Raw genomic sequence first — 27,018 nt, forward strand, 5'->3', positions numbered from 1 at the left:
CAGAAGTAATTCCTGAATGCAGAGCCAGGAGGAACCCCTTAGAATTGCCAAGTATGTCCCAAAAACAAAACCCTCAAAATCATGACTAACCAAAGCAATGGTCAGAAGGGAAAAGCAGGGGCAGGGAAGGTGGCGCTAGAGATAAGGTGTCTGCCTTGTAAGCGCTACCAAGGAACGGACCGCGGTTCGATCCCCCGGCGTCCCATATGGTCCCCCCAAGCCAGGGGCGATTTCTGAGCACATAGCCAGGAGTAACCCCTGAGCGTCAAACGGGTGTGGCCCAAAAACCAAAAAAAAAAAAAATATATATATATATATACTTGCATCCTGTGTCAATGGGAATTGCCAGTTTAAGCCTACTTCGAAACTATTAGAATTATGATTACACATAACAGAAGGGAAAAGCAAACAAACAAACAAAAACAAGAAAATGGCAACATTTTAAAGATCTAGCAATTTTTGGACAGAGAGAAGCATGGAGGTAGGGCATTTGCCTTGCATGCTAAAGAATGGTGGTTCGAATCCCGGCATCCCATATGGTCCCCGAGCCTGCCAGGAGTGATTTCTGAGTGTAGAGCCAGGAGTGACCCCTGAGTGCTGCTGGGTGTGATCCAAAAACCACAAAGAAAAAAAGATCTATCAATTTTTCTGGGGAAAAAATTCTACTGTGAGACAAAATGACTAATCTATTAAGGCATCAACTTTAGAGTAAAGACCTACCTTCCTCAGCCTCTTTTTCTTGTTTCTGCAGCATCTGTTGCTCTGGTGGTAAGGCTTGTTGAAGAAGCTGCATGTAAAATTCGTTCTCTTTCTGCACTTCCTTTTGTTTCCTTAACCGCATTTTGTAGCTTACATAACTTTTGAAGCCAAAGCCCAAAGTCACCACAGGGTAACCAATACTAGAAGAAAGATAATCTAATCAGTAACTACCAATTTAAAAACATACAATAAAAGCATGAGGATACCTATGGCTGAAATAAAAATTAAAGTCTAGATAATTATTGTAGTTGAGCATTCAGTAGATCCATCAACGTGTTGTATCCATGTGGAAATTAAAAGGTATATGCAGGGACAGAGTGATATGATAGTACAGAGAGTAGGGCATTGGCCTTAAACACACCAACCGGGTTTTTTTGTTTGTTTTTGGGCCACACCTGGTGACGCTCAGGGGTTACTCCTGGATATGCGCTCAGAAATCACTCCTGGCATGGAGGACCATATAGGACACCAGGGGTGGAGGGGGATTGAACAGCAATCCGTCCTAGAATATAGTGTGCAAGGCAAACACCCTACCGCTTGCGCCACAGCTCCAGCCCCCCAACCCAGGTTTGATCCCTGACATCCCATCTGGTTCCCCAAGCTTGCCAGGGGTGATTTCTGAGAGCAGAGCCATGAGTAACCCCTTAGAGCCGCTGAGTGTGGCCCCAAACTCCCTCCAAAGGCACATGCAAATATAACAAACTCCCAATAATAGTGGAACTACTAAACTGTAAGAGGACACCACAGTTACTATCAGATACAGTGGCTAATGTGCTTCATTAACATTAAGCAAACCTATACATTAGGATTTAGGCATCTGTTTATGATTTGGTTTGGAGTATCAGGCATTGAACCTAGAGCCTCACACATGCAAACAGTATGTTCTACTACTGAATCATGTCCCTGACTCTAATTACTTCTGATAAGACTAGGGTGAAGATATCTACAGAATGTTAAAGTAGCAAAAGAATCTCATCTGGTTATTAATACTAGAATACAGGAGGCGACTAACTTAATCTTTCTGTCTGAGGCTTACTTTACCAGCTATTCCTGTAAACTTTGATTTTAAACATTCTTTCACATATAAATACAAGAATAACTTAAAATCTGATTATTACCAGTGCAAATATTTGGCTTGTACCACCCAATTAAAATAGCTATCCTTACAACTCTAATCTCTGGGATAAAAAGTTGATATATTTTCATTCAATTCATCAATCTATTAATATAGTTTTGTTTTTTTTTAGTTTTTTGGGCCACCCCCGTTTGATGCTCAGGGGTTACTCCTGGCTAAGGGCTCAAAAACTGCCCCTGGCTTGGGGGACCATATGGGACACTGGGGGATCAAACCACGGTCCTTCCTTGGCTAGCGCTTGCAAGGCAGATACCTTACCTCTAGTGCCACCTCGCCGGCCCCTATTAATATAATTTTTTTGTGTGTGTGTGGTTTTTGGGTCACACCTGGCAGTGCTCAGGGGTTATTCCTGGCTCCAGGCTCAGAAATTGCTCCTGGCAAGCACAGGGGACCATATGGGATGCCGGGATTCAAACTGATGACCTCCTGCATGAAAGGCAAACACCTTACCTCCATGCTATCTCTCTGGCCCCACCTATTAATATAATTTTAAAGTCTGCAAATACCATCAATATTCTCATGAAACTTAATTAACATTAAACTTATCAGTTATAATTAATCTAAATGTGGCCTGGCTAAATTTTTATTGATCAGTTTACTTAATTCAACTATGAAAATTAAAATATTATTGTAGGGGATCAAGGATGTGGTTCCAGTTGTAAAGATTGTGTTAGGCTTTGGATTCTATCATTAGCACCACAAATATTAATAACAAAAATTATTTACTTAATTCCCATATATCTTGTTGCTACCATAAATATTAGGGATAAAATTGTTTAAAAATCGAGTCAGAGGGGGCCAGCAAGGAAGGACCTCGGTTCGATCCCCCGGTGTCCCATATAGTCCCCCCAAGCCAGGGGCAATTTCTGAGTGCTTAGCCAGGAGTAACCCCTGAGCATCAAACAGGTGTGGCCCGAAAAAACAACAACAACAAAAATCGAAAAAATCGAGTCAGAGGGCCGGAGAGATAGCATATAGGTAGGGCGTTTGCCTTGCATGCAGAAGGACAGTGGTTTGAATCTCGGCAAGCCATATTCCTCACCCCCTCTCCCGGGCCTGCCAGGAGCAATTTCTGAGCGTAGAGACAGTAGAGTAAGCCCTGAGCACTGCCGGGTATGACCCCAAAACCAAAAAAAATCAGGTCAGAGAAATGGTACAGAAATTAAGGCACTTGACTTGCACAATCCCAGTTTGAATCCTAGGCACCACATATGCTCTTTAAGCATTGTCAAGGGTCACTCAGGAGCAGAGCCAGAAATGGGCCATGAGTACTACCATGTGGTCCCCAAACCATAATAATAAAATTTTACATTCTGGGCCCTTGTAAATCCTGAGTACTTTGGGGAGTAGTCCCAAACAAAAATATTATATCAAGTGGCAATTTCCATACATATAAATAAGAATCAACTCTTTTGGGGGTGGTGGTGTTTTGGCCACACCTAGTGATGCTCAGGGGTTACTCCTGGCTATGCATTGAGAAACAGCTCCTGGCTTGGGGGACTATATGAGACGCTAGGGGATCGAACCGTGGTCCATCCTATGCTAGCACGTGCAAGGCAGATGCCTTACGGCTTGTGCCACTGCTCCGGCCCAAGAATCAATTCATTTTTTAAAAATATTTCAGGGGAAGGCCAGAGTAATAATACAGTAAGCCTGACACTCCATATGGTCCCCTGAATTCACCAGGAGTGATCTTTGAACACAGAGCCAGGAGAAACCCCGGAGCACCTCCAGGTGTGGCTCAAAAACAAAACAAAACTGTTTCAGGGGGACAGAGAGGAAACACAGAACTTAAGGCACTTACCTTCTATAGAGCACAGAGGCAGGAGTAAGCCTAACTGATCAGGTGTGGTGCAAAAACCGAAATAGCAAACAACAAATGCAAAAACCTATTTCAGAGCCAAGAAAAATAGCTCAATGAATTGAGCACATGCTTTTGCATGTAGGTGACCCAGCTCAATCCCTAGCATACCACATGGCCCAGAGCAATTCCCAGGCAAAGAGCCGAAAATATAGCCAAGTCTGGACCAAATCTTTAAAATAAATAAGACTAACGGGCATGGTGGGAGGTCAACAATTGTGGTGGGAAAAAAACAACAACAATGGTGGTGGGAATGGCCCTAATTCACTGTCACCATATGCCTGAAATACAACTATGAAGGATTTGTAATACACAATGGTCTCAATAAAAAATTAAAAATGGGGCCCGGAGAGATAGCACAGCGGTGTTTGCCTTGCAAGCAGCCGATCCAGGACCAAAGGTGGTTGGTTCGAATCCCGGTGTCCCATATGGTTCCCCGTGCCTGCCAGGAACTATTTCTGAGCAGACAGCCAGGAGTAACCCCTGAGCACCGCTGGGTGTGACCCAAAAACCAAAAAAAAAAAAAAAAAAAAAAATTTAAAAATGACAAAAAACTAATGGGCCAGAGTGGCCTGAGGCCTACCTAGGTTCAATCACTAGCACCCATATGGTTCCCTGAGCACTGTTAGGAGTTATCCCTGAGAACAGAATCAGGAATAAGCCTTGAGCATGGTATGGCCCAAAACCAAATAAATAAAGCTAAAGTTTAAAAAATATGTAATAATTAAGGTTAAATATATATAATCAGTTATACTTCACAGAAGAAATAACATTTCTTTATTTCTTTGTTTTTGTTTTGGGAGAGTTGGGTCACACCCACCAGCGCTAAGGGGTTACTCCTGGCTCTGCACTCAGAAATCGAGCCTGGCAGGCACGGGGGACCATATGGGATGCCGGATTTGAACCACAGTCAGTCCTGGATCGGCAGCATGTAAGCAAACGCCCTGCCACTGTGCTATCACTCTGTCCCTCTTTTATTTTTGTTTTTGTTTTTGTTTTAAGTCACATGTTCAGGGATATTTTCACAATGTTCAGGGATAAATGCTGGCTCTACACTCAGTAATTACTCCTAGCAGTGCTTAAGAGCTATATGGAATGGAGACTGAACCAGGTTGGCTTTGTACAAGGCAAGTATCCTACCTGCTATACTATAGCTATGATTCTAATAACATTTCTTTTAAAATCATTAATATTTACTTTTATAATTAGGCTAAGAAATTAAAATTTTCACTTAAGCTTATAAAATTGCCATACATTTCATAAAGACTTTTTGGAATCACTATCTGGTTACAATAAAATGCATACATAGTTTATCAGATACCTATGTGCTCAGCATTAAGTTAAATACTTCTCATTTCATGTTTCCCACAACTTCATCAGACAGGTCTCCAAAATTACACGTACAGAACTACAATTTAGAAGACGTACAATTAAGGCAACAAAGATAGATAAAGAATTCAAATTCTCATGTTCCTACAAAGAAAACTCACAATCTTTACTACCATATTATGTTCTTTCCTGGATTTATGTCAAATTTCTATAAAAAAAAAAGTCACGGGGCCGGAGAGATAGCATGGAGGTAAGGCGTTTGCCTTTCATGCAGGAGGTCATCGGTTCGAATCCCGGCATCCCATATGGTCCCCCGTGCCTGCCAGGAGCAATTTCTGAGCCTGGAACCAGGAATAACCCCTGAGCACTGCCGGGTGTGACCCAAAAACCACAAAAAAAAAAAAAAGTCACAATTCAACTTACCTGTAATTTGAAAACAATGAACTGAATTACAGATTAAGAATGCATAATACTTACCAATGAGCAGCAAATGGACGACAAAGGTCTACATGAAAATTTTTGAGATCTTTAAATCTAATTGCTGCTTCAATATAAACAAAGAGTATCCAGAGGGACACTGTAGGCAAACACACTCCCCTTTCTGTGGGAAAGTAGCAGAAAGACAAGCATCAATGACACATTAACATAACAGATGGGTTATTTGGAAGACTGGTTTGACTACAGTAACATTCATTAAGACTTTTAAACTACTTAAAAAGTAATTTGATCCAAACTGAAAACTTTTATGTGTCAATAAAGTGCCATGGCATCATAGACAAAAATTTTTTTGGTTTTTGGCTCACACCCGGTGGCACTCAGGGGTTACTCTTGGCTCTGCACTCAGAAACAGCACCTGTCAGGCACAGGGGACCATATGGAATGCCAGGATTTGAACCACCATCTGTCCTGGATTGGCTGCATGCAAGGCAAATGCCCTGCAACTATGCTATCACTCTGGTCCCCCCAAAATAATTTTTTTTAGAATATCTGGCATAAATTTTTAGAATATCTGTAAAAGAATCATAGCACTAGCATAAAAAGAGCTCCTACAAATGAATAAAAAAAAAGCAACTGAATAAAATAATTTGAAATCATAAAATAAAAATTATAGATCCTACAAAATATTTAGAAGTCCAACTTAATAGTGACTAGAGAGAGAAACTTTATTTTTCTCTTTGTATTAAATAGTGCTGAAGATTGAACTCAGGGCCTCATCATACAAGGTAAGAACACTACTACAGAGCCACATTTCCTGCCCTAAGATTCCATTTTCAACATACCAGATAGGTGAAAGGTAAAAGAAAGGAATCAGAGAGATGGAACAGGAGGGAAGGTGCTTCCCTTGCCCTCAGTAGACTGTTTCAATTTTTGGCATTCCATATGTTCCCCCAGGTACTGCAGGGAGTAGGCCCTGAGCAAGAAGTAAACCCTGAGTACCACTATCAGATGTGATCCCAAAACCTGATTCCCCCAAAAATGAAAAACAAATTAGTCAAATTTATTTCCATGCTTAGCAATAAAATTGGGACAACTTTTTGAGCCTGTATATATAAGCAATTTTAAAAGACAGAAAAAGAGGAAAAATCAAGGATGAGAGTTTTTTGTCTGTCTGTGTTTGTTTGGTTTTGGCCACACCTGGCAGGCGCTCCTGGCTCAGCCTAGAAATCACTCCAAGCAGGCTTGGTGGACCATAGGGGATATCAAGGTTCAAACCTGGGTCAGCCATGTGAAAGGCAAATGCCCTACCAAAACTGTGCTATCACTCTGGCCCCAAGGACTTGAGTTCTAAGTGACTTTTTTTTTTTTTTTTTAGTTTTGGTTTTTGGGCCACACCTGAAGAAGCTCAGGGGTTACTCCTGGCTGTCTGCTCAGAAATAGCTCCTGGCAGGCACGAGGGACCATATGGGACACTGGGATTCGAACCAACCACCTTTGGGTCCTGGATCAGCTGCTTGCAAGGCAAACATCGCTGCGTTATCTCTCCGGGCCCTCTAAATGACTTTTTGATAAAGATCTTTGGGGTAAAATATAATCATAAAATATTAATGAAGTCAGGAAGTCCAACTATAAATTTACTTTATTAAACAGTAAAGTCAAGCCCAGAGATATACAAGCTGGGCCGTATTAACAAAGTCTGCTTCTAAGGTCAGAAAGTACAGGAGTCAAGCCACTTGCCTTGCGCTATAGTGTCAGGTTCCAAGAAACCAAATATGGCCCTCTAAATACTGCCAGGAGAGATCTTTCAGCACAAAACCAGGAGTACAGCTTGATCTGTCCCATCCCATGCCTGCCCCAAATAGACCATCTGAGCCTGCTTGTAAGGACCTATTACAGAAAAACTGGGGAAAATACTTTAAATTAGAGCTAGAGAGATAGTACAGCAGGTAAAGTTAACCTGGATTCAATCCTCCATGCCCCATATATTTCCCTAAACATGACCAGGAGTGATTCCTGAATGCAAAGCCAGGAGTAAGCCCTGAGCAAGGCAAGTGTGGACTCCCAAAATTGTTGAAGACAAAATAAATATTGTTCACTGGCATTTATAATTTCATTTACTATTTCTAATATTTTAAAGGAAGAATTTAAAATTTAAACAACTAGAATTCAGTCTCACATTATGTAAATTACATTCATTCATATTTTTTACATTCATTCATATTTATTGAGCTCAGTAAGATTATAATTATTTTTGAATAGTAGTCATACCAAATTAAAACATATTTGACAACTGAACTATTCAAATATGCATTTCTGAGCTTAGGTCTAAAGAGAAACCAGAACCATCTATAATATTAGCCTCATTACTGTTCTATGGGTTACCCACTGAACTCATTTCCAAAAGATACTATTAATTGTTATAAGTAGTTTCTCTCAACTACTAAGATATTATTAAAGTAATTTATGGGCTCATCAGAGTCATAGATTATCTGGGATGAAAGCTCCCTTATATACTATTTAGATTATTTCATTTTAAGATTGACAGAGAAGAAACAGAACTAAAGAGAATGAGAAGTGTAAATGGCAACTCAGTAGAAACTATGGTCCAGAAAAAGAAGTTTCAAGTAAAAACTGAGATATATTAAACTAGAGAGATAGTACTGTGAATATGGTGTTTGACTTGCATGCAGCAGACCTGGGGCTCAAACCCTAAAAAATTGCTTGTGGTGTCCCCAGATTCTCTATGAGTGATTCTTAAGGACAAGGCCTAGAGTAAATGCAAGTGAGCACCATCAGATGTGGTTCAAAAACAAAAAACTGAGATAAAATAATTACTAATTAGAGGAAAGTAGACTAAGAAAATATTATACTAGCTTATAAAACCAATCAGAGGATGCCAAAGAGATGGTACAGTGGACAAGGTGCTTGTCTTGTACAAGTCCAACTAGGGTTTGGTCCCTGACACCACAATAGTCCTCCATGCCTACAGAGGATGCCAAAGAGATGGTACAGTGGACAAGGTGCTTGTCTTGTACAAGTCCAACTAGGGTTTGGTCCCTGACACCACAATAGTCCTCCATGCCTATAAGGAGTGATCCCTGGGCACAGAATGAGAAAAAAGCACAGGCAAGTCTGCCCCCCTTCAAAGTAACAAATCAAGGCAGATATGAAAGGAAAAAAAATGAAGAAAATCAAGTTTACAAAAGATATTTTAACTGATTTTATTTGTGCGTCTTACATAGGCTATCATCACCCTCTTTTTTTTCTTTTTTTGGTTTGTGGGTCTCACTCGGCAGTGCTCAGGGGTTACTTCTGGCTCTACACTCAGAAATCGCTCCTGGCAGGCTCAGGAAACCATATGGGATGCCGGGATTCGAACCACCGGCCTTCTGCATGCAAGGCAAACACCATACCTCCATGCCATCTCTCCAGCCCATCATCAGCCTCTTACTGCCACTAAACCTGTGACTCAATTTCCATACAACTGTGACATTCTGAGAGTCAATAGTACATCTCTATGCATCCCACATTCTAGCATTCACAACAGAATGAAACTATAAAAATATCTCTCATCTCAGGGCAGAGGGGGAGCACAAAGGTTAAGGTACTTGCCTAGGAAGTAGCTGTAGATACAACCCTGTCTAAATTCTGGCACCGCAAATAAGTCCCAAAGCACAACTAGACATGGTTCCTCTGTATAAAGGTAGGAGTGGCACTTAACACAGAACAAATATACCCCCCACTTCCCAAAAGAATCCCCTCTGTTTGAAATAGCATAACTCTACAAATAAGGGAGGTGACTACAGAGCTCCACTCTAGTTAGAACACACCCTAACTAGCACATTTTGGTTAAAAGTACTATTTAGCCATTCAGGTTAACTTTAGATATTAATTAGGGAGATGTGAGGCTAGAGCAACATCATTCAATTGCTAAGTGCAAGCTCTGCTTGCAGGAGGACCAGGTTCTGGACCTGATGTTCTTTTGTGACCACCTGCAAACATGGAGCCAGGAGTACACTCTAAGCACTGCTGGGTGTGGACCAAAACCAGAAAATAAAAATACAAAAAAAGGCCAAAAAAAAACCTAGGATAATTTGGATGGTGCAAGTGTTCAAAACAGGAAAAGCTAAGAAAACCTAAAATAGAGTTAATAAACTATGACAGTATCTTTGAATCTATAAAGAAATTATATATGGTTGTGAGATCATACTCATTCAGTGTGTTTTAATATAGCGTCCCCATATTTGCTTCAGAGAATGGTATACAGATTCCTTAAACTTTTTTTTTTTTATTGTGGGGAAAGTGAATTACAAATCTTTCACAGTAATATTTAAGGCACATAGTAGTAATGAATGAGGGGCATTCCCACCATCAGTGTTGTCCTCCCTCCACTCCTGTTCCCAGCATGCATCCCTCTTCCCCTCCTCTACTCGCCGTATGCTAGAGCAGCTGTTTCCCCCAGTACAGCTTGATGCAACTGAGCAGAACATCTGGAACCATGCTGAAAGACTATAGGCTCTGACCTAGGATCTGGGCAAAAACCCAAGTCCACGAACCAAAGAAGGCTGACTACAACAACAGTGATGAAACAGAAATCCTAGAACTGTAAAAACAAAACAAAACAAAACAAAACAAAAAAAAAACAACAAAAAAAAAAAAACAAGGAAACAAACAAAAAAACCTCTCTCCTAGCCTTCGTCCTAAGACCTACACAAATAACAAGATCTTCAGCTACTGAGGCAGGATGTCATCGCCCATACCTGAGCGGAAAGTCTTCTGGCAACATAAAAAGACCTTGGGGTGTGTAAATTAAAAGTTTTGTAAAGCACAGCAGATAGGGCGTTTGCTTTGCATGTGGCCAACCCAGGTTCGGCTTCCCACATGGTCCTCTGAACCTGCCAGGAGCAATTTCTTAGGGCATAGCCAGGAGTAACCCCTGAGTGGCCCCAATGTGAGCCCAAAAATCAAAAGACAAAAACAAAAACATTTTTGTATATACCCTTTTTCCCCCCAGGAAAAATCCTATTAAATCCTCTGAAAGATCAGTAAGACCCCCAAAACACACATGTAGGGTCAAAAGTGTTAAGGAGAAAAAATGTTGGCTCAGTATGAAGAATTTTCTATTTCAGCTGCCCTAAAACAACAGTAATAAGTACGCTGTCACTGTAGGTTTTCCATAAGGGAGAAAAATCATCATTCCCTGGGGATGCTATGGAAATTCTTGTACCAAATAAGGACTCAACAAAAACTTCTGACATTCCTTTCAATGATGAAACTCCATGAATATTTTTTCTATTTGGTACATGGCTAGTTCCAAGGCTACCTAAATAGAAATCACCTCAACAACCAAAATAAGAGGAATCTTCATAAAGACAGTTGCTAGTGAAAATGTCTAGAATTAAAATATCAAAATATAAATGCTCCAATTTTAAAATTAATATAAAACACTTCATTTTAAGGAGTCACATAAATCTCATGGCTTTAGGTTGCTTTGTGTACTGCTAAGAAATGTTATAATGTCCTACAATCTGGGGACTTGTGGACAAAGTAATTGTACATGGGTTCTGCCTTATTTTTCTTAATGATTTTTTGACTGTAAGTTCAATATTTAGGCATCAGCAAGGGGATTTCTTCTGAGAACTGTTTATAGGTGATTGTTCTTTCACTGTAACTTTACCTTGTCCTCTTTGCATCATTGTTCTCATAATTAAAAATTAAAAAAAACTTCATTTTAAAGGTAATGTTACAATCTAGTATGAAAATTAACCATAATAGAAAGTTTTAATACAAGATTTCTTCCCATTTAAGAAGCCATTAAAACTTACCTGTGTGCCATACATACTGAACCCATACATATGTGCTAGCAGCAAAAAAAAGCCATTGTATGGGGATGAACAGCAGACAAATTATATTCGACGTGAATGCTACACAAACAAAAAATACTGAGAAGGCCTAAAGGGGGGAAAAAACATATCTTAGAACTTTTATTTTCAGACATATTATTAAAAGCAAGCTGAACAAACATTATAAAACACGAAATGTGTATAATAAGCACATTGCAACAGCTAAAGTATTTAAAATCATGTAAAAAGTAGCTGTTAATTTCACGTTGAATAATAGTATTATTTATAGACTCAACATAAAAAAAATGTAGACCAGAACTGAGGTTGGTTCAAAATGAGATCATTTGCACTCCATAGTTTACCTAAGAACTAAATATTAAGGGATTTTCTCTCTCAAAAAATATTTCAAAAGAGTCTCCTTAATGAATATGGATGAATCACAATACCAATTTCATTGGTGTTAACAAATATTTTTGGAGGGACCCACACTCAGAAATGCTCAGGGGTTACTCCTGGGTCTGTACTCAGGAAATCACTCCTGCTGGCACACAGGAGACCATACGGGGTGCCAGGGATCTAACCCATGTAATATCAGTCTACCACATTCAAGGTTAATGTCCTACCTGCTGTACTCATGGTATTATTTTTAAAATGCAGACTTCCTCTGGGCATACTACTACTATCACGATTTGGCATACTATCAATTATCAATAAAACATAAGCTTGAAATCATAGTTCCAAAGCACAAGTTTTCTGTGACAAAACAGGTCAAATTTGCTGTAAACAAGGCATTGGTACAGATTTAAATTGTGACTACAGGACAAATCCCCACTGAAACTCACTAAGGGAACAGGCTCAGATCTATTTGCTCTTTGCTCTAATCCAATACTTCTCCAAAGTTGTTGATCACTGGGCTCTCTTTTAGGAGTCCTTCATGTCAAAAATCCCTTTCATAATAATGCTAAGATATTATCTGCCCCTTTTCTTGCTCATTTACTCAGGAGTACAGTGGAAGCTACATGATGTATATTTGCAATTAACTGAGTTCAGAAGTAGTAATAATACAGCTGTCTTCCATTAAGTTACAACTTTAAAAGATTTGTAAAAATGTAGACATTTTCTAATCATTTTAAAAAATAATTTTTCTCAGAGCCGGAGCGATAGTGAAGTGGTAGGATGTTTGCCTTGCACACGGCTGACCCAGGACGCACCTCGGTTCGATCCCCAGCGTCCCATATGGTCCCCTCAAGTCAGGAGTGATTTCTGAGTGCTTAGCCAGGAGTAGCCCCTGAGCATCACCGGGTATGCCCCCCCACCCCGAAAAAAAAAGTAACAATATTTTTTCTCTGAAAAAAATAAAGTCCTTAAGGTGAGGGCCTTGGAGATAGCTCAAAAGGCTAGGGCACATACTTTGGATGTAGAGATTCCAAGCTCAATCCTCAGCACTGCATGAACCTCCAATCCTTCTGTGTACAGCTCTGATGGCCACAAGCACCTTCAGGGTAACTCTAGTGGCACCTAGCACTGACTGGTTTGAGGACTGAACCTTCATTTTCACACTACTAGCCAAGCATCACGTGGCTCTCTAAATACAATCAATTTAGGAAAATCAACCCCTGAAAAATTTGCAGGGCTGGTAGAGAATATACCTTGCATGTATGTAGTGCTAGGCTTTATCTCAGACAGACAGACAGACAGACAGACAGACAGACACACACACACACACACACACACACACACACACACACACACACACACACACACAAAGTAATTCACAGAGCCAGAGCATAGCACAGCAAGTAGGACATTTGCCTGTATAAAGTCAACCCGGGTTTATCAATGTAGGTTCAATTCCCGGCAACCCAAATGGTCCCTCGATCCTGCCAGAAGTAATTTCTGAGCACAGAACCAGGGGTAACATCTGAGTATTACCAGGTGTTGCCCCAAAACAAACAAACAAAAAAATCAAAAAAAGAAATTCACATTAATGAGCAATAAACTTGATATTACTATTTGGAGTAAGGGAGATTTCTCTAAAGGAGTATTCAACAAGCCTGGGTCTATTCCCAGGGAAATTAGATAAGATAATTCAATATCAGGGCCTGGCAATGTTCATGCCCAGTAGTTCTGGAGGCTGCCAGCACCACAAATGGCAGAACTTGAGGGGCCTCCAGTTGTGCTCAGAAGTGGGGAACATGTAACACTGGGGTTCCAAAGTCAGGAATGTAGAGCAACAGCATTTGTCTTGTATGTGGGAAGCCAAGAGTTCAACCACTGGCACTACATACTCCTACCCCCAGCACTGGTGTGGCCAGTGTGGCCTTAGAGGACCTAAACCACTAGGAATGGCTTTGGTGGCCCCTAAGGAATTAGCCTGGTGGTCCTGGCACCACAGGACCTGAGCAGTGCATTAAACTACAGACTCAGGAGACCAGGTATTGCTGAGAGTAAATCCTGAAGCCTCTGAACATTTTTGGGAGGCCAAATAAATAAAAATAAACATGTTTCCAATTGGGGGCTTTGCACATATAAAGAGATCACTCAGACCTCTAAGCTATCTCCTTGTTTCTGTATGTTTTAGCAAATTACTAACTAATTTAATTTCTAATAAAGTATTTATGTACAGAAATAATTCATATTTTAAAAATGCCTCTCTGATAACCTCATTTTTTTGGTTTTGTTTTGGCCATGTCTGGTGGCGCTCAGGGGTTACTCCTGGCTCTGCACTCAGAAATCACTCCTGGTAGGCTTGGGGATCATATGGGATGCCGGGGATCAAACCTGGTTGGATGTATGCAAGGAAATGCCCTACCGCTGTGCTATCACTCCGGTCCCTTATAACCTCAGTTTTTTTTTTTGTTTTTTTTTTTTGGTTTTTTCAGCCACACCCATTTGACGCTCAGAGGTTACTCCTGGCTAAACACTCAGAAATTGGCCCTGGCTGGGGAACCATATGGGACGGCAGAGGATCAAATTGTGGTCCTTCCTTGGCTAGTGCTTGCAAGGCAGACACCTTACCTCTAGCGCCACCTCACCGGCCCCAATAACCTCAATTTTTTAAGAGTGTATAATGATCCTAAAACCAAGAAGTTATAGAAGTAATGCTCTAATTTTAACCCAATCATTAATACAAATACTACAGTGTAGGACTAAGCAGTTATTACTGCTTCTATTTCCTGTCTCCCTCCCAAACTCCCCCTTCTCTCTCCTCTTCTGACAAAAGGAGGAAGCACCATGATGTGATTAATGGGTTTAGGTAAAATAGCCTTAGAAATTAGTTTTGGACCACAGACTCAATTAGTTCTTCCCAATTCTAAGAATAGTTAATATAATTTTAATTAGTTCACTGTTGTTACTATGCTTTTCTCAGAATGGTAACTAAAACCTCTATACTTGAAAAAATATTATTAGTAAACATACCAGTCCCTGGTATCTGAAGGAATCATAGACGCTTCTGATGAAAAGCCAGAATGGCCACAGGTATTCAAATCTGAACTCCAGAACAAAATCTGCCAGGAGGACAAGTGCCCATACCACCAGAAATTTCAGGTATAAAAATGTACTGGAAAATATAAAAATAAAGAGTTCAAAGTCAGTTATGAAGAACTAGAAAAATGAATCATTTCTATTTAAAAGACAAAATCTTAATTTTATCTGCATAAAATAAATGGAGTTAAAGGACACAAAGATGCTACGTCATCACCAAATAAATAATAAAAGTTCTGATGTTCATTCTGAGACCCATGACTATCAAGACCATAACCAAAAGTTCTTAATTTCCTTTAGAATTGGAAGTGGGAGAGTTTAAATATCATCACTGCTTAATATGTACCAAGTGCCTGACTGCAAAATTCTGCAATACACAAAATTGCAGTTTTCAAGCTGTTCATTAGAAGAAAATGTCAGGGTTGAAAGGCTTCAAATTTGACGTTTCCCTACCCCTCTACATCTGTTTGAAGAGTCTCTGAAATTCTTAATGTACAACCCTATATGCTTGAAAGTTGTCTTTTTCCTCCTTTCTCCTCTTGCCTATATAGTATTCATTTATATGAACCAAATAAAAACCAATGGCTTCCCCAAATAGGGACTAACTTAGGAAGCAGATGTCTAGCACTGAGAACTTCAAGGATACAAAAATAGACGTTAGAGATAAATATCCAGTCTGATAGTACAGAAAGTTTGTTGGATTGAGTTTTGGGGTCACATTCAGCAGTGCTCAACATTTATTTGCTTCTAGCTCAATGTTCAGGAATTACTCCTGGCAGTGCTTAGGAGAGCATATGGGATGCTGAGAAGCAAACCCAGGTCATCTGTGAACAAAACAAACACCCTACTCATTGCATCATCGCTAGGGTCCCAAGATAGTACAGATAATAAGGGACTTGCCTTGCATGTGGTCAACTCCAGTTCAAAGGCCCACAGCATATGGTCCCAACACCTACTAGGAGTGACCCTGTGTTAGAAGTAAGCCAAGAGAACTGTCAAATTTGCCCCTATCCCCTACTTTTACCCAACAAGAAAAAAATCCTAAAGTTTCCCAGCCTAGAACTAGCTGAGATGTAAATGTATGTACTAGTTTTCTCTGGATTTTATTTTAAACAGAAACACACTTTGAACAAGTCAAAGTGTCAGAACACAAAGTGCACGTTGTAGGAGCTCAAATGAGACATGAATGTTTCATATTTTATATTTTATTAATTTTTTTGTTTGTTTTTGGGTCACACCTGGTTGCGCTCAGGGCTTAGTCCTGGCTCTGCACTCAGAAATTGCTCCTGGCAGGCTTGGGGGACCATATGAGATGCCGGGAATCAAACCAAGGTACATCCAGGGTTGGCCACATGCAAGGCATGCTGTGCTATCTCTCTGGTCCCTATTTTATTAAATATTAAGGGACCATAATTTACATAGTCATTCATAGCTGAGTTTTTTTGTTTTGTTTTGTTTTGGTTTGGTTTTTGGGCCACACCTGGTGAGGCTCAGGGGTTACTCCAGGCTATGCGCTCAGAAGTCCCTCCTGGCTTGGGGGACCATATGGGACGCCGGGGGATCGAACCGCGGTCCATCCAAGGCTAGCGCAGGCAAGTCAGGCACCTTACCTCTAGCGCCACTGCCCGGCCCCATAGCTGAGTTTTAGGATATAATGTTTCAAAATCAATTCCATGACCAGTGTCAACTACCCTCCACCAATACCCTCAAGTTCCCATCCCCAGCCTATCTCCTAGACACAGATTTTAAATGTATCATTTTTTCACATATCCACATTCTTCCACTTCAGTACATCAGGTTTTGTTTGTTTGTTTGTTTTTTGGTTCATTAGTAGTATAAAAGATAGTATTCTGACAATTCAACTATTAAGATATTTTTGGAGGCTGGAGCAATATAGCATGGCAGTAGGGCATTTGCCTTGCATATGGCCAACCCAGAACAGAACCCAGTTCGATTCTCGGCATCCCAAGTCTGCTAGGAGCAATTTCTAAGTGCAGAGCCAGGAGTAACCCCTGAGCGCCGCTGGATGTTACCCAACCCCCCCAAAAAAAATAAATTCTTAATTCTCATATATGGGATATAAAGAAATAAACAATTTTTAAGATACACAAATTGAAAAAAAATAGAGGTATAACACATACTCAAAAGCAACAGAAATCAAGAAACTAATCTTTTGTTAATAAATTCTTTAATTGAATCACCATGAGATAGTTACAAAGTTGTTCATGACTCAGTTTCAATCATACAAAGTACAACATCCTTCACCAATAAGCATTTCCCACCAGCAATGTCCCCAGTTTCCCTTCTGCCCTACCCTCATCCCCCTGCCTCTATGGCAGTCAGACTTCTCTCTTTATCTTTCTTTTTTTTTTTTTTTTTTTTTTTTTTTGGGCCACACCCTGTGACGCTCAGGGGTTACTCCTGGCTATGCGCTCAGAAGTTGCTCCTGGCTTCTTGGGGGACCATATGGGACGCCGGGGGATCGAACCGCGGTCCGTCCTAGGCTAGCAGGCAAGGCAGGCACCTTACCTCCAGCGCCACCGCCCGGCCCCAGACTTCTCTCTTTATCTTTCATTCTTTTTTTCTCTCTCTCTCTTAGTCCATTCCCCCAAGAAAACTGGTCTTTATTAAGAAGAACTGGGACAATGGAGGAAGGATGTGGACCGAAGTGGATATTGTGATGCTAAATAGAATGTGTTATGCATGAAAGCCTATATAGTATTATAAACCATGACACCTAAAATAAAAAAAATAAATAAAAAAAAAAAAAAAGTTCCAATGGGCCAGAGCCATAGTACAGAGGATAGGGCATTTGCATTGCCTGCGGCTGACCCAGGTTCAACCCCAACATCGCATGCAGAAGCAGAAGCAAACACTGAGTAGTACCAGTGAAGCTCAAAACAAAACAAAACAAATATTCCTAACCCATGTTCTTAGCCTCATCAATTCAGGTATTTTAAAAAGTATCTGGGTGGGAGTATAGTGCCAATGATAGAGAACATGCCTGTGTTTAGGAGTGTAATTTAATGCCCCACTCACCACATATAGGTCCCTAAAGTAACAAGGAGAAAACTATTTTCAAGATACACAGACTGAAAATAAAATTTACTTTGACATGTAAGAGTTTTGCATGGTGCTTTGCAATACAAAGATTCAAACACTGGTGTGATTATTTAAATATAGCCACCAACAATTTTTAAATATATTAAAATTAAGTTAAAAAAGATGAGACTATGTACAAGAGAGCTGAGTGACAGAAAGAAGATTCGTTCATCCTTGAGAATTCTCTTTTCCCTCAGAAGTCATACACCGTAAAAGAGGTCAACAACAGGCACACATGACTTCAGTGAGAGCAGTATTCATAATAATATAAAAGTTGCAACTATGGGGCCGGAGAGATAGCACAGCAGTAGGGCATTTGCCTTGCAAGCAGCCGATCCAGGACAGACGATGGTTCGAATCCCGGCATCCCATATGGTACCTGGTGCTTGCCAGGAGCAATTTCTGAGCACAGAGCCAGGAGTAACCCCCGAGCACCACCGGGTGTGACCAAAAACAACAACAACAACAAAAAGTTGCAACTAGGGCCTATTTGTAATACTAATTCTTAATAGAATTTGTCTGAGCTTGATTTTTTCTTTCTTTTTTTTTTTTAATAAAATTACTTTATTTAAATACTGTAGTTACAAGTTTGTTCATATACAGTTGGGTTTGTTCTTTGCCAAAATTGCAAAGTTGTTCATGGTTGACTTTCAGTCATACAATGTACAGCACCCTTCACTGTGCAATTTCCTTCCCTCCCTCCCTCCTCCCTGCCTGCCTCTAGGGCACAAATTTTTCTTCTCTCTCCCTCTCTCTTCCCCCCCCCCTCCCTCCCTCCCTCCCTCCGTCTCCTCTCTCTTTGTCTCTTCCTTTTTTTTTTCTTTTAGACACTGGTTTGCAATATTGTTGAAGGATATCATGACTATCACTTTATCTCCTTTTAGGACCCAGTTCCGGTTTAGGATGATCATTTCCAACTATCATTGTTATAGTGGTTTCTTCTCTGTCCTAAATGCACTTCCCCACTATTTGTGACAAGCTTCCTACCATGGACTGGTCCTCTTGGCCCTCTTCTCTATTGTCTCTATACTGTTATACTATCTTATTTTTATTTTATTTTATATCCCACATATTTTTCTTAAAGCTTGATATTTTCTTAAAATTTTTTTTGGTTTTTCTTTTTTTTGGGGGCGGGCACACAAGTGGCAGTTCTCAGAGGTTGCTCAGAATTCCTACTTTTGCACTCAAAATCCCTCTTGGCAAGTTCGGGGGACCAAATGGGATACCAGGGATCAAACTTAAACCATCAATGTGCAAGGCACACTATCTGGTATACACTTGCTCTGGCCCCTGGGCTTGATAATATTTTGAGTAAGGTATTTCCCAGAGAACTAAGACACCAAGGCAGGAGCTGGAGCAATAGCGCAGTGGGTAGGACATTTGCCTTGCATCAGCCGACCGAGGTTTGATCCCCAGAATCCCACATGGTCTCCAAGCCTGCCAGGAGTAATGTCTGAGTGCAGAGCCAGGAGTAATCCCTGAGCGCCACTGGGTATAACCCAAAGACCAAAAGAAAAAAGAAGAAATAAAAAGAAACCAAAGCAAATAAGAAGTAACAAAATCTTAAATCCTAAACACCACCTTTTATTTTCCTTTCACAAGTTATGTTAGCCAGATGATGAAAAGAGGATTGGTAGCAGATGGGAAGAAGAGTTCTTTTCACTACTTAAATATAACACTGATCCAGTAGAGAGCAAAGCATCTATATACAGATATTCCTTGCTTAAACAACCTACCTGTTTAGCTACTGCTGGCACTTATGACCATCTCTTCACCATTATTTTATTTTATTTTATTTTAAATATCCCTTTTCCATCTTGTACACTCTAAGTACAGTACTGTGGTTTTTGGTGCTTTAATGTACCTACTTTACTAGCTTTATGTTCTGTAATACATTGCACTACGGTGTGTAAATTCACAACCTATGCAAATTAAAACATGTGGAAGTTTTCAGTTTGATCTTTCTCGTTATTTTATCTATTCAGAATACTGTATTGTCAAGTACTATGCATATACTGTACTACTGTATACAGTCATTGCAAGTTCCTCACTTAATGACCAATTCTTTGTAATGGAACTTGGTTGTTAGACGAGGAGTATCTGTACAGGTTTTTAGGCCACAACTCAGAAATTGCTCCTATCAGGCTCAGAGACCACATGGGATGCAGGGGATCGAACCCAGGTCCATCCCTGGTCAGCCACGTACAAGTCAAACACCCTATCACAGTGCCGCCCTATCACTGTGCTACAGCTCTGACCTCAAGGCATATTTTTTTGTGTGTGTGGTTTTTTTTTGGGTCACACCCGGCAGTGCTCAGGGGTTACTCCTGGCTCTATACTCAGAAATTGCTCCTGGCAGGCACGGGGGACCATATGGGACACTGGGATTTGAACCGATGACCTTCTGCATGAAAGGCAAATGCCTTACCTCCATGCTATCTCTCCGGCCCCTAAGGCATATTTTTTTAAATAAAACTTTTTAATTGAGTCACATGAGATACACAGTTACAAAATTGTTCATGATTGCGTTTTAGTCATACAATATCCCACACCCATCCCTTCATCACATTTCCAGGCACCAATATCCCTAGTTCCTTCACATCCTCCCACCCTCCTGCCTGCCTGTCTGCCTGCCTGCCTGCCTGCCTCTCTGCCTCTCTCTCGCTCTCTCTCTCTGCCTGCCTGCCTGCCTGTCTCTCTCTCTCTCTCTCTCTCTCTCTCTCTCTCTCTCTCTCTCTCTCTCTCTCTCTCTCTCTCCAACCCCTCTTTTATGATACTATAGTTTGTACTGTTGAAGGGATATATCATGCCTATCACTTTATCTCCTTTTAGCACCCAGTTCTTGTCCAGAGCGATCATTTCCAACTATTAGTGTTATAGTGGTCCTTTCTCTGCCCTAACTGCACTCCCCCCACCCGCCCACTTTGTAGCAAGGCATATTTTATTAGAAGGAATAGCAGTTATGTAGGCATCTAAATGCACATATATAATTGATTCTGGAGTTCCAAGCTGCTTGACTTTAAAACTCAAAGATTTTTTTCCCCTTTGATTTCGTCTATTTTAAAGAAGAATAATAGGGGCCGGAGAGATAGCATGGAGGTAAAGCATTTGCCTTGCATGTATAAGGTCAATGGTTCGAATCCCAGCATCCCATTACATCCCCCGAGCTTGCCAGGAGCGATTTCTGAGTGTAGAGCCAGATTTCTGAGTGCTGCCGGGTGTGACCCACCCCCCCAAAAAAAAAGAAGAAATAATAGTGTCTCTCTAATCCAGGGGTCTCAAACTCGAGGGTGGGCCGCAAACGGCCCTCCATACAACATTTTGTGGCCCTGCCCTAGAGGAATCTTTTTTGTTTTGTGTTGTTTTAGTTGTTTGCATCACACCCCCCCAATGTTCAAGGCTTACTACTGACTTTACACTCAAGGATCACCCCGACTTTGCCTCCTGCGGCCCCCAGGTAAATTGAGTTTGAAACCCCTGCTCTAATCCATGTTTCTAAGGCATATAAGAAATAACATGCAAATATACTGACTGACTTCTCTGATAAATCCCATACACATAGCTGAATGAGGCAGAGTGGATAGCTCATCATGTTGAGTCACTGTTATCCCCAGGTGGAAAGGAAGATTACTACCAACTCCTCTCTGCCCAAATGCTCTAAGGCATGGCAGTATCCCAGCCTAGCTAGTAACATTTTGTTTCACTTTTTAACACTATTCAAAGAACAGAGGCTTGTTGAATACTTTTAAACCAAAAACAGCACAAAAATGATCATGTTACACCAATTCTATTTTCAATTCTGTAACTTAAGGGAGTCTTTTTTAAATACTTGATTTCTTTTCAAACAACTACCTTAATAACTTTAATGTTTTTTTAACACCCAGTTTTCACTGTGTCACAGCTTAGAAACACATATATCCTTGATCTTTCACAAATGCATGCCATACCTTCAGTTTTCCTCAGTTCCCTTTTAGATGAAGGGTTTGCCTCTAAAATCAAAAAAGGTCGGGGCTGGAGAGATAGCACAGTGGTAGGGCGTTTGCCTTGCACGCAGAAAGACAGTGGTTTGAATTCCAGCATCCCACATGGTCCCCCGAGCCTGCCAGGAGCAATTTCTGAGCATAGAGCCAGGAGTAACCCCTGAGCTCTGCCGTGTATGACTCAAAAACAAAAACAAATAAAAGAGGTCATCTAATAAACAAAGTTGATTTTGCTTCTAGATATATTCTGGACTTCTATGAGTTTCAGTCGTAGGGGTTTTAGAAAGTACAGTTGCTTAATTAAGTACTTAGTAAAGAAGCCAGAGTGATAGCATAGTGGTAGGGCATTTGTTTTGCACATGTCCACCAGGGACAGGACCGGTTCGATCCCTGGCATCCCATAATGTCCCACGAGCCTGCTCAGAGCGATTTCTGAGCGAAGAGGCAAAAGTAACCCCTAAGCACCGCCAGGTGTGGCCCCCCAAAAAAAAGTATTTACTAAGCTCTCTATATTAGTTTGTTAAACATACAAGCTATTATATTTTCGTGAGTATATGGACAAGTTAAAAAACAAGTCCCTTTGGAGACAGAGCGGTGGCACTGCAGTAGGACATTTGCCTTGCACGCAGCTGACATAGGACGAACCACATTTTGATCCCCCGACATCCCATATGGTCCCCCAACCGGGAGCAATTTCAGAGCACATAGCCAGGAGTAACCCCTGAGTGTTACCTGGTGTGGCCCCACAACAAACAAACAAACAAAAACCAAGTCACTTTAGACTAGAGTGATAGTACAGTAGGTAGGGCAATTGCATTCCACTTAGCCTACCCAGTTTTGATCCCACCACACCATATGGTCTCCAAAGCCTGCCAGGAGTGATTCCCGTGTTCAGAACCAAGATTAACCCCAGAGCACAACTGGGTGTGGCTTCAAAACCAGTAAATAAATAACAAGTCATCTTATTACTTAATGACTATCAGGACTAAACAGACAGAATGCATGCCTTGCATGTATGCAGCTAACCCTTGTTCAATCCCCAACAGCACATGGTTCCCCAAGTAACACTGGGAGCAACCCCTGAGCATAGAGCTGAGAGTAGCTCCCAAGAACTTCTGGTTATGGCCCACCCACCTCCCAACAGAAACCTATAAGATGACTGTTCAACAGTATAAAAACCCTGACTGTTTTTTTCTATGAAAGGTTTTGGGTTTAAGCTGTTGATTTTTTTTTTTTTACAGTGATAGAGATCAATCCCAGGGTCTTATACATACAAGGCATGCACTATCACTGAGACACATCCTCAATCTCCCCTCCTTGCTCTAAAAAGTCATAACATTTTGCCAACTCTCAGTAGATACATTCCAAGAGTAGAAAATTAGGGTTCTTATTTATATAGCATTACAAAATATTTCTTTTAAATCATAAAAATGTATTTAATTATAGTTTCATATATCTAATTATATTAAATATTTATATTATTTGTACATGAAAGTTCATTATATGACTTAAGACTAACTTAAATTACTTTTATTATGATCCCAAAAAACTACTTAACTACAAAATATCCCAAACAAAACTTAAAGAAAATGCATTTTCTATAACATACTGAAACAAGAGCTAAATAATAATCTCTTCTGATAGGCTTTTTATCTTTGGGGGGAGTCATACCTGGCAGTATTCAGGGGACCATATGGGATGCTGAGGATTGAATGAGAGTCGGCCGTATGCAAGGCCCAAGAGCCACCCATTGTACTACTGCTCTACCTTTTGGCCCTCTTTTGACAGTCTTAAAGGCTTTTATTTTGGGTGCTAATAGATAAAGACATATATCATTATTATACTTAATGATAGTGATTTCATTCTAAGTGAATAATACAAGATATTTCCCTCTATTTTCTTCCTATCCTTGCCATTAAAAAGGTGAAAAAAAATTTCACCTGGATCTATTTAGCAACACATCCCACATATGCTTCAATCATCTATGATTAAGGAAAATACTGACCATTCTTTTTTCCAAATAAAGTGTACTTTCTTTCCAGTATCTCTAATCTGCTTGTCACATAGATCATTTACTGGAGGTCACATAGTTTGACCATCAATCCTTAGAACTTGACTTTTTCCCTAGTGACCATTTAGTTCTATATAGGGTCTGTTTTTTGGGGGGACATAGTTTAAGGAATTCTGCCCGAGACTTAGAGGAGGAGTCAAGAGACCGAGAGAAGGAGGAGCAAGAGTGTGGTGCACATCCCACAAGTGCAGTGCCTGCCCTGGGCAAGTAGGCTGCTAAGCAGGGCAGGCTGTGATAGCAAAAAACACCCATTGAGTCAGATAAATGTCCTCAGTGGGTCGAATGTAACCCATAGGTCATGGTTTGGGGAGCCCTGCCCTATCTTATGTGTCTACAATCTCTTGTCCAGCTGAACTCTTATTTAGATAATTATAGTCTTACTAATCAAAGTGTGGTCTACGGATCAGCAGCATCAACAAGCCAAAAAGAGACCCCGGGTTTATTTAATCTAAGGTTATCATTTAACCAGATTTTAGATTATTTATGTATACATTAAAATTTAAGAAGTAAAAGTCTAGGGGACGGTGGCACAAGCAGTAAGGCATGTCAGCCTTGCCTAGGATGAATTGCAGTTCAATCCCCTGGTGTCCCATATGGTCCCCAAGCCAGGAGCGATTTCTGAGTGCATAACCAGGAGTAACCCCTGAGCATCACTAGGTGTGGCCCAAAAAGCCAAAAAGCCAAAAAAAAAAAAAAGTACAATATAGCAGTATTTCTGAACCATGTTCTCACTTTGGCCCTTTTCCATCTTGTTTCCTTCCTGTGACCCCACCCCCACCCCCATGCATGCTATTTTTACCTGTGAATCCTTGGAATATATTAACGCTCCCAAAAGGGCCATATGTTGAGAAAAGGGCCTAGTTGAGAAATGCTGGTCTACAGTATAATCTTATCCCATGAAACTTCCACTGAATTCTATAATGTCTCATAAACAATGATCCTCTTAGATTGTAAATACTACTTCCAAACTGTTAACTTTTCCCCTCAACTTAGAACATTCGAATTATTCAGGGCTAAATCTTTCTCTTCTATTTTTCCTCTTTAGAGTTTATTTGTTTTGGGGGGGGGGGGGTTTCATACCCAGTGATGATCAGTGCTTATTCCTGTCTCAGTACTTGAGATCACTCCTGGTGTGGCTCAGGAACTCTTCGACAAAATTGGGGGGAGGCCATGCTCAGCAGCACTTGAGAGTTACTCCTGGCTCTGAAATCAGAAATCATTCCTGGCAGGCTTGGGGAAAAATGTGATGCTGGGGATCAAACCAGGGTCAGTCTTGTACAAGGCAAATGCTCTACCAGCTGTGTTATTGCTCAGGCCCTATCTTCAACAATTTTGTTGTTGAATAAATGACCTGAGATGAATAAGAATGTCTAGTAAGACTGACAGTACAGCCTTATCAAAGTTGCACTGGTGAAGGGGGTTATTCTTTTTTTTGGGGGGGGGGGGCTTGGGGGGTCACACCCGGCAGCGCTCAGGGATTACTCCTGGCTTTGTGCTCAGATATAGCCTCTACCATATGGGATGCTAGGATTCAAACCACAGTCCTTCTGGATGTAAGGCAAACGCCCTACCTCCAGGCTATCTCTCTGGCCCCGGGGGGTTATTCTTTTTATGACTGAAACCCATCTACAAACATGCTTGTAATCATGGTGCTTAAATAAAGATATATAGGGCTGGAGAGATAGCATGCATGCCTTGCATGCAGAAGGATGGTGGTTCGAGTCCTGGCATCCCATATGGTCCCCGGAGTCTGCCAGGAGTGATTTCTGAGCGTAGAGCCAGGAGTAAACCCTGAGCACTGCCGGGTGTGACCCAAAAACCAAAAACCAAAAAAATAAAGATATATATATTTTAAAAAATACCTATTTTTTCTTAGCTATTATTTTACTAGTAATAATAATAAATAAAATAAATAACCAACAAAAAATATATCAGGGGTGGCGAACACGCAGCTCTCGAGCCGCATGCGGCTCCTGATCAAAATGAATGAGGTTCTTTGCGTCTTCTCATTATTTTGTATACTGTGGCTCTTTGCCACGTTTGGATTTTGTTCTGCTGCTTCTGAGGAGGGACCTCTGAGGAGAGATTTCCGAGCCCGGAGTCCCGCCCTCAGGCTGTGTCCTCCGGTCTCCCGTCCCTCAGAAACAACTGCATGGGCCAGCGAGCGGGGGACCCGTGTGTCACATGTTGGGTCACATCTGGCCGTTAGTTCTGAGTGTGGAGAACGCAGCACACCCTCACCATCACTGCAGGATTTTGACCCTCACTCAAAATGGCAAAATGCGAGTCTAGCAGGAGGAGGTTTGGTAGGCCCAGGCCATGCCGGAGGCCTGCTTGGCCAGGCCTGGGGGGGGTGCGGGGTTTGGGTAACCCCAGCACCCCTCGGCCACCTTGCTCCAGATCTCCAGGGCTTCCCCGGGCCACACGCCTGGGCAAGCCGGTGAGTTGGGTCCCTTGGTGGAGCTTGAAGGTACCCTAGGCCTTCCCCCACTATCCATGCGGCTCCTTAGGGAGGGTCTGGGTGGGGCTCTGAACTTCTGTTCTCCCAGCTTCTTGAAGGATCTCTCCTTCCTGGGAGCCGGGAGTCTAGCAGGAGGAGGTTTGGCTGGCACTGGTAATCTCTGTCCAGTCTACATTTTCAAAATCGCGCGGGGGTTATCGCCCCCGCGCACACAAGAAACATTAATAGTACTCTCACAAGAAACATTAATAGTACTCACTATCATTGAATTATGTTTTTATGTATGCAGAATGTCCATTTTGTACTCTGCCCTTTTGCATACCCCTTCACAAGTTCATACTTCTCTTTAACTTCTTTAACTCCTATCATCATTACTCGTTTTTTACCCTTTCTAACTTAAGTACTGTTGAGTCCTAATTCACAGACCAAAGTGGTGCCCTAGAGTTAACACCCACCCAACTATTTTAAAAGGCATAAAAAGGACACATATCTTTTCAACATTTTATGGGTGTTTTCTTTGACGGCTATAACTTTTGCTAAATACTTTCTTATA

The 27,018-nt window shown here is 41.1% G+C and overlaps 1 protein-coding gene across 1 annotated transcript in view; it reads right to left on the reverse strand.

Annotated features, from left to right (window-relative positions):
• Positions 1 to 27,018, reverse strand: part of MACO1 (macoilin 1) — a 94,766-nt gene that overhangs the window by 44,522 nt on the left and 23,226 nt on the right. The window contains exons 2-5 of the mRNA XM_049774729.1: positions 14,786 to 14,927; positions 11,348 to 11,474; positions 5,562 to 5,685; positions 721 to 899 (exon numbers count right to left, since the gene is read on the reverse strand). Of these exons, the coding sequence (XP_049630686.1) occupies positions 721 to 899; positions 5,562 to 5,685; positions 11,348 to 11,474; positions 14,786 to 14,927 (572 nt within the window). The remainder of the gene's footprint in view (positions 1 to 720; positions 900 to 5,561; positions 5,686 to 11,347; positions 11,475 to 14,785; positions 14,928 to 27,018) is intronic.

The sequence above is a fragment of the Suncus etruscus genome, chromosome 6 (assembly GCF_024139225.1).
Source record: "Suncus etruscus isolate mSunEtr1 chromosome 6, mSunEtr1.pri.cur, whole genome shotgun sequence".
In the NCBI taxonomy this organism is placed as follows: Eukaryota; Metazoa; Chordata; class Mammalia; order Eulipotyphla; family Soricidae; genus Suncus; species Suncus etruscus.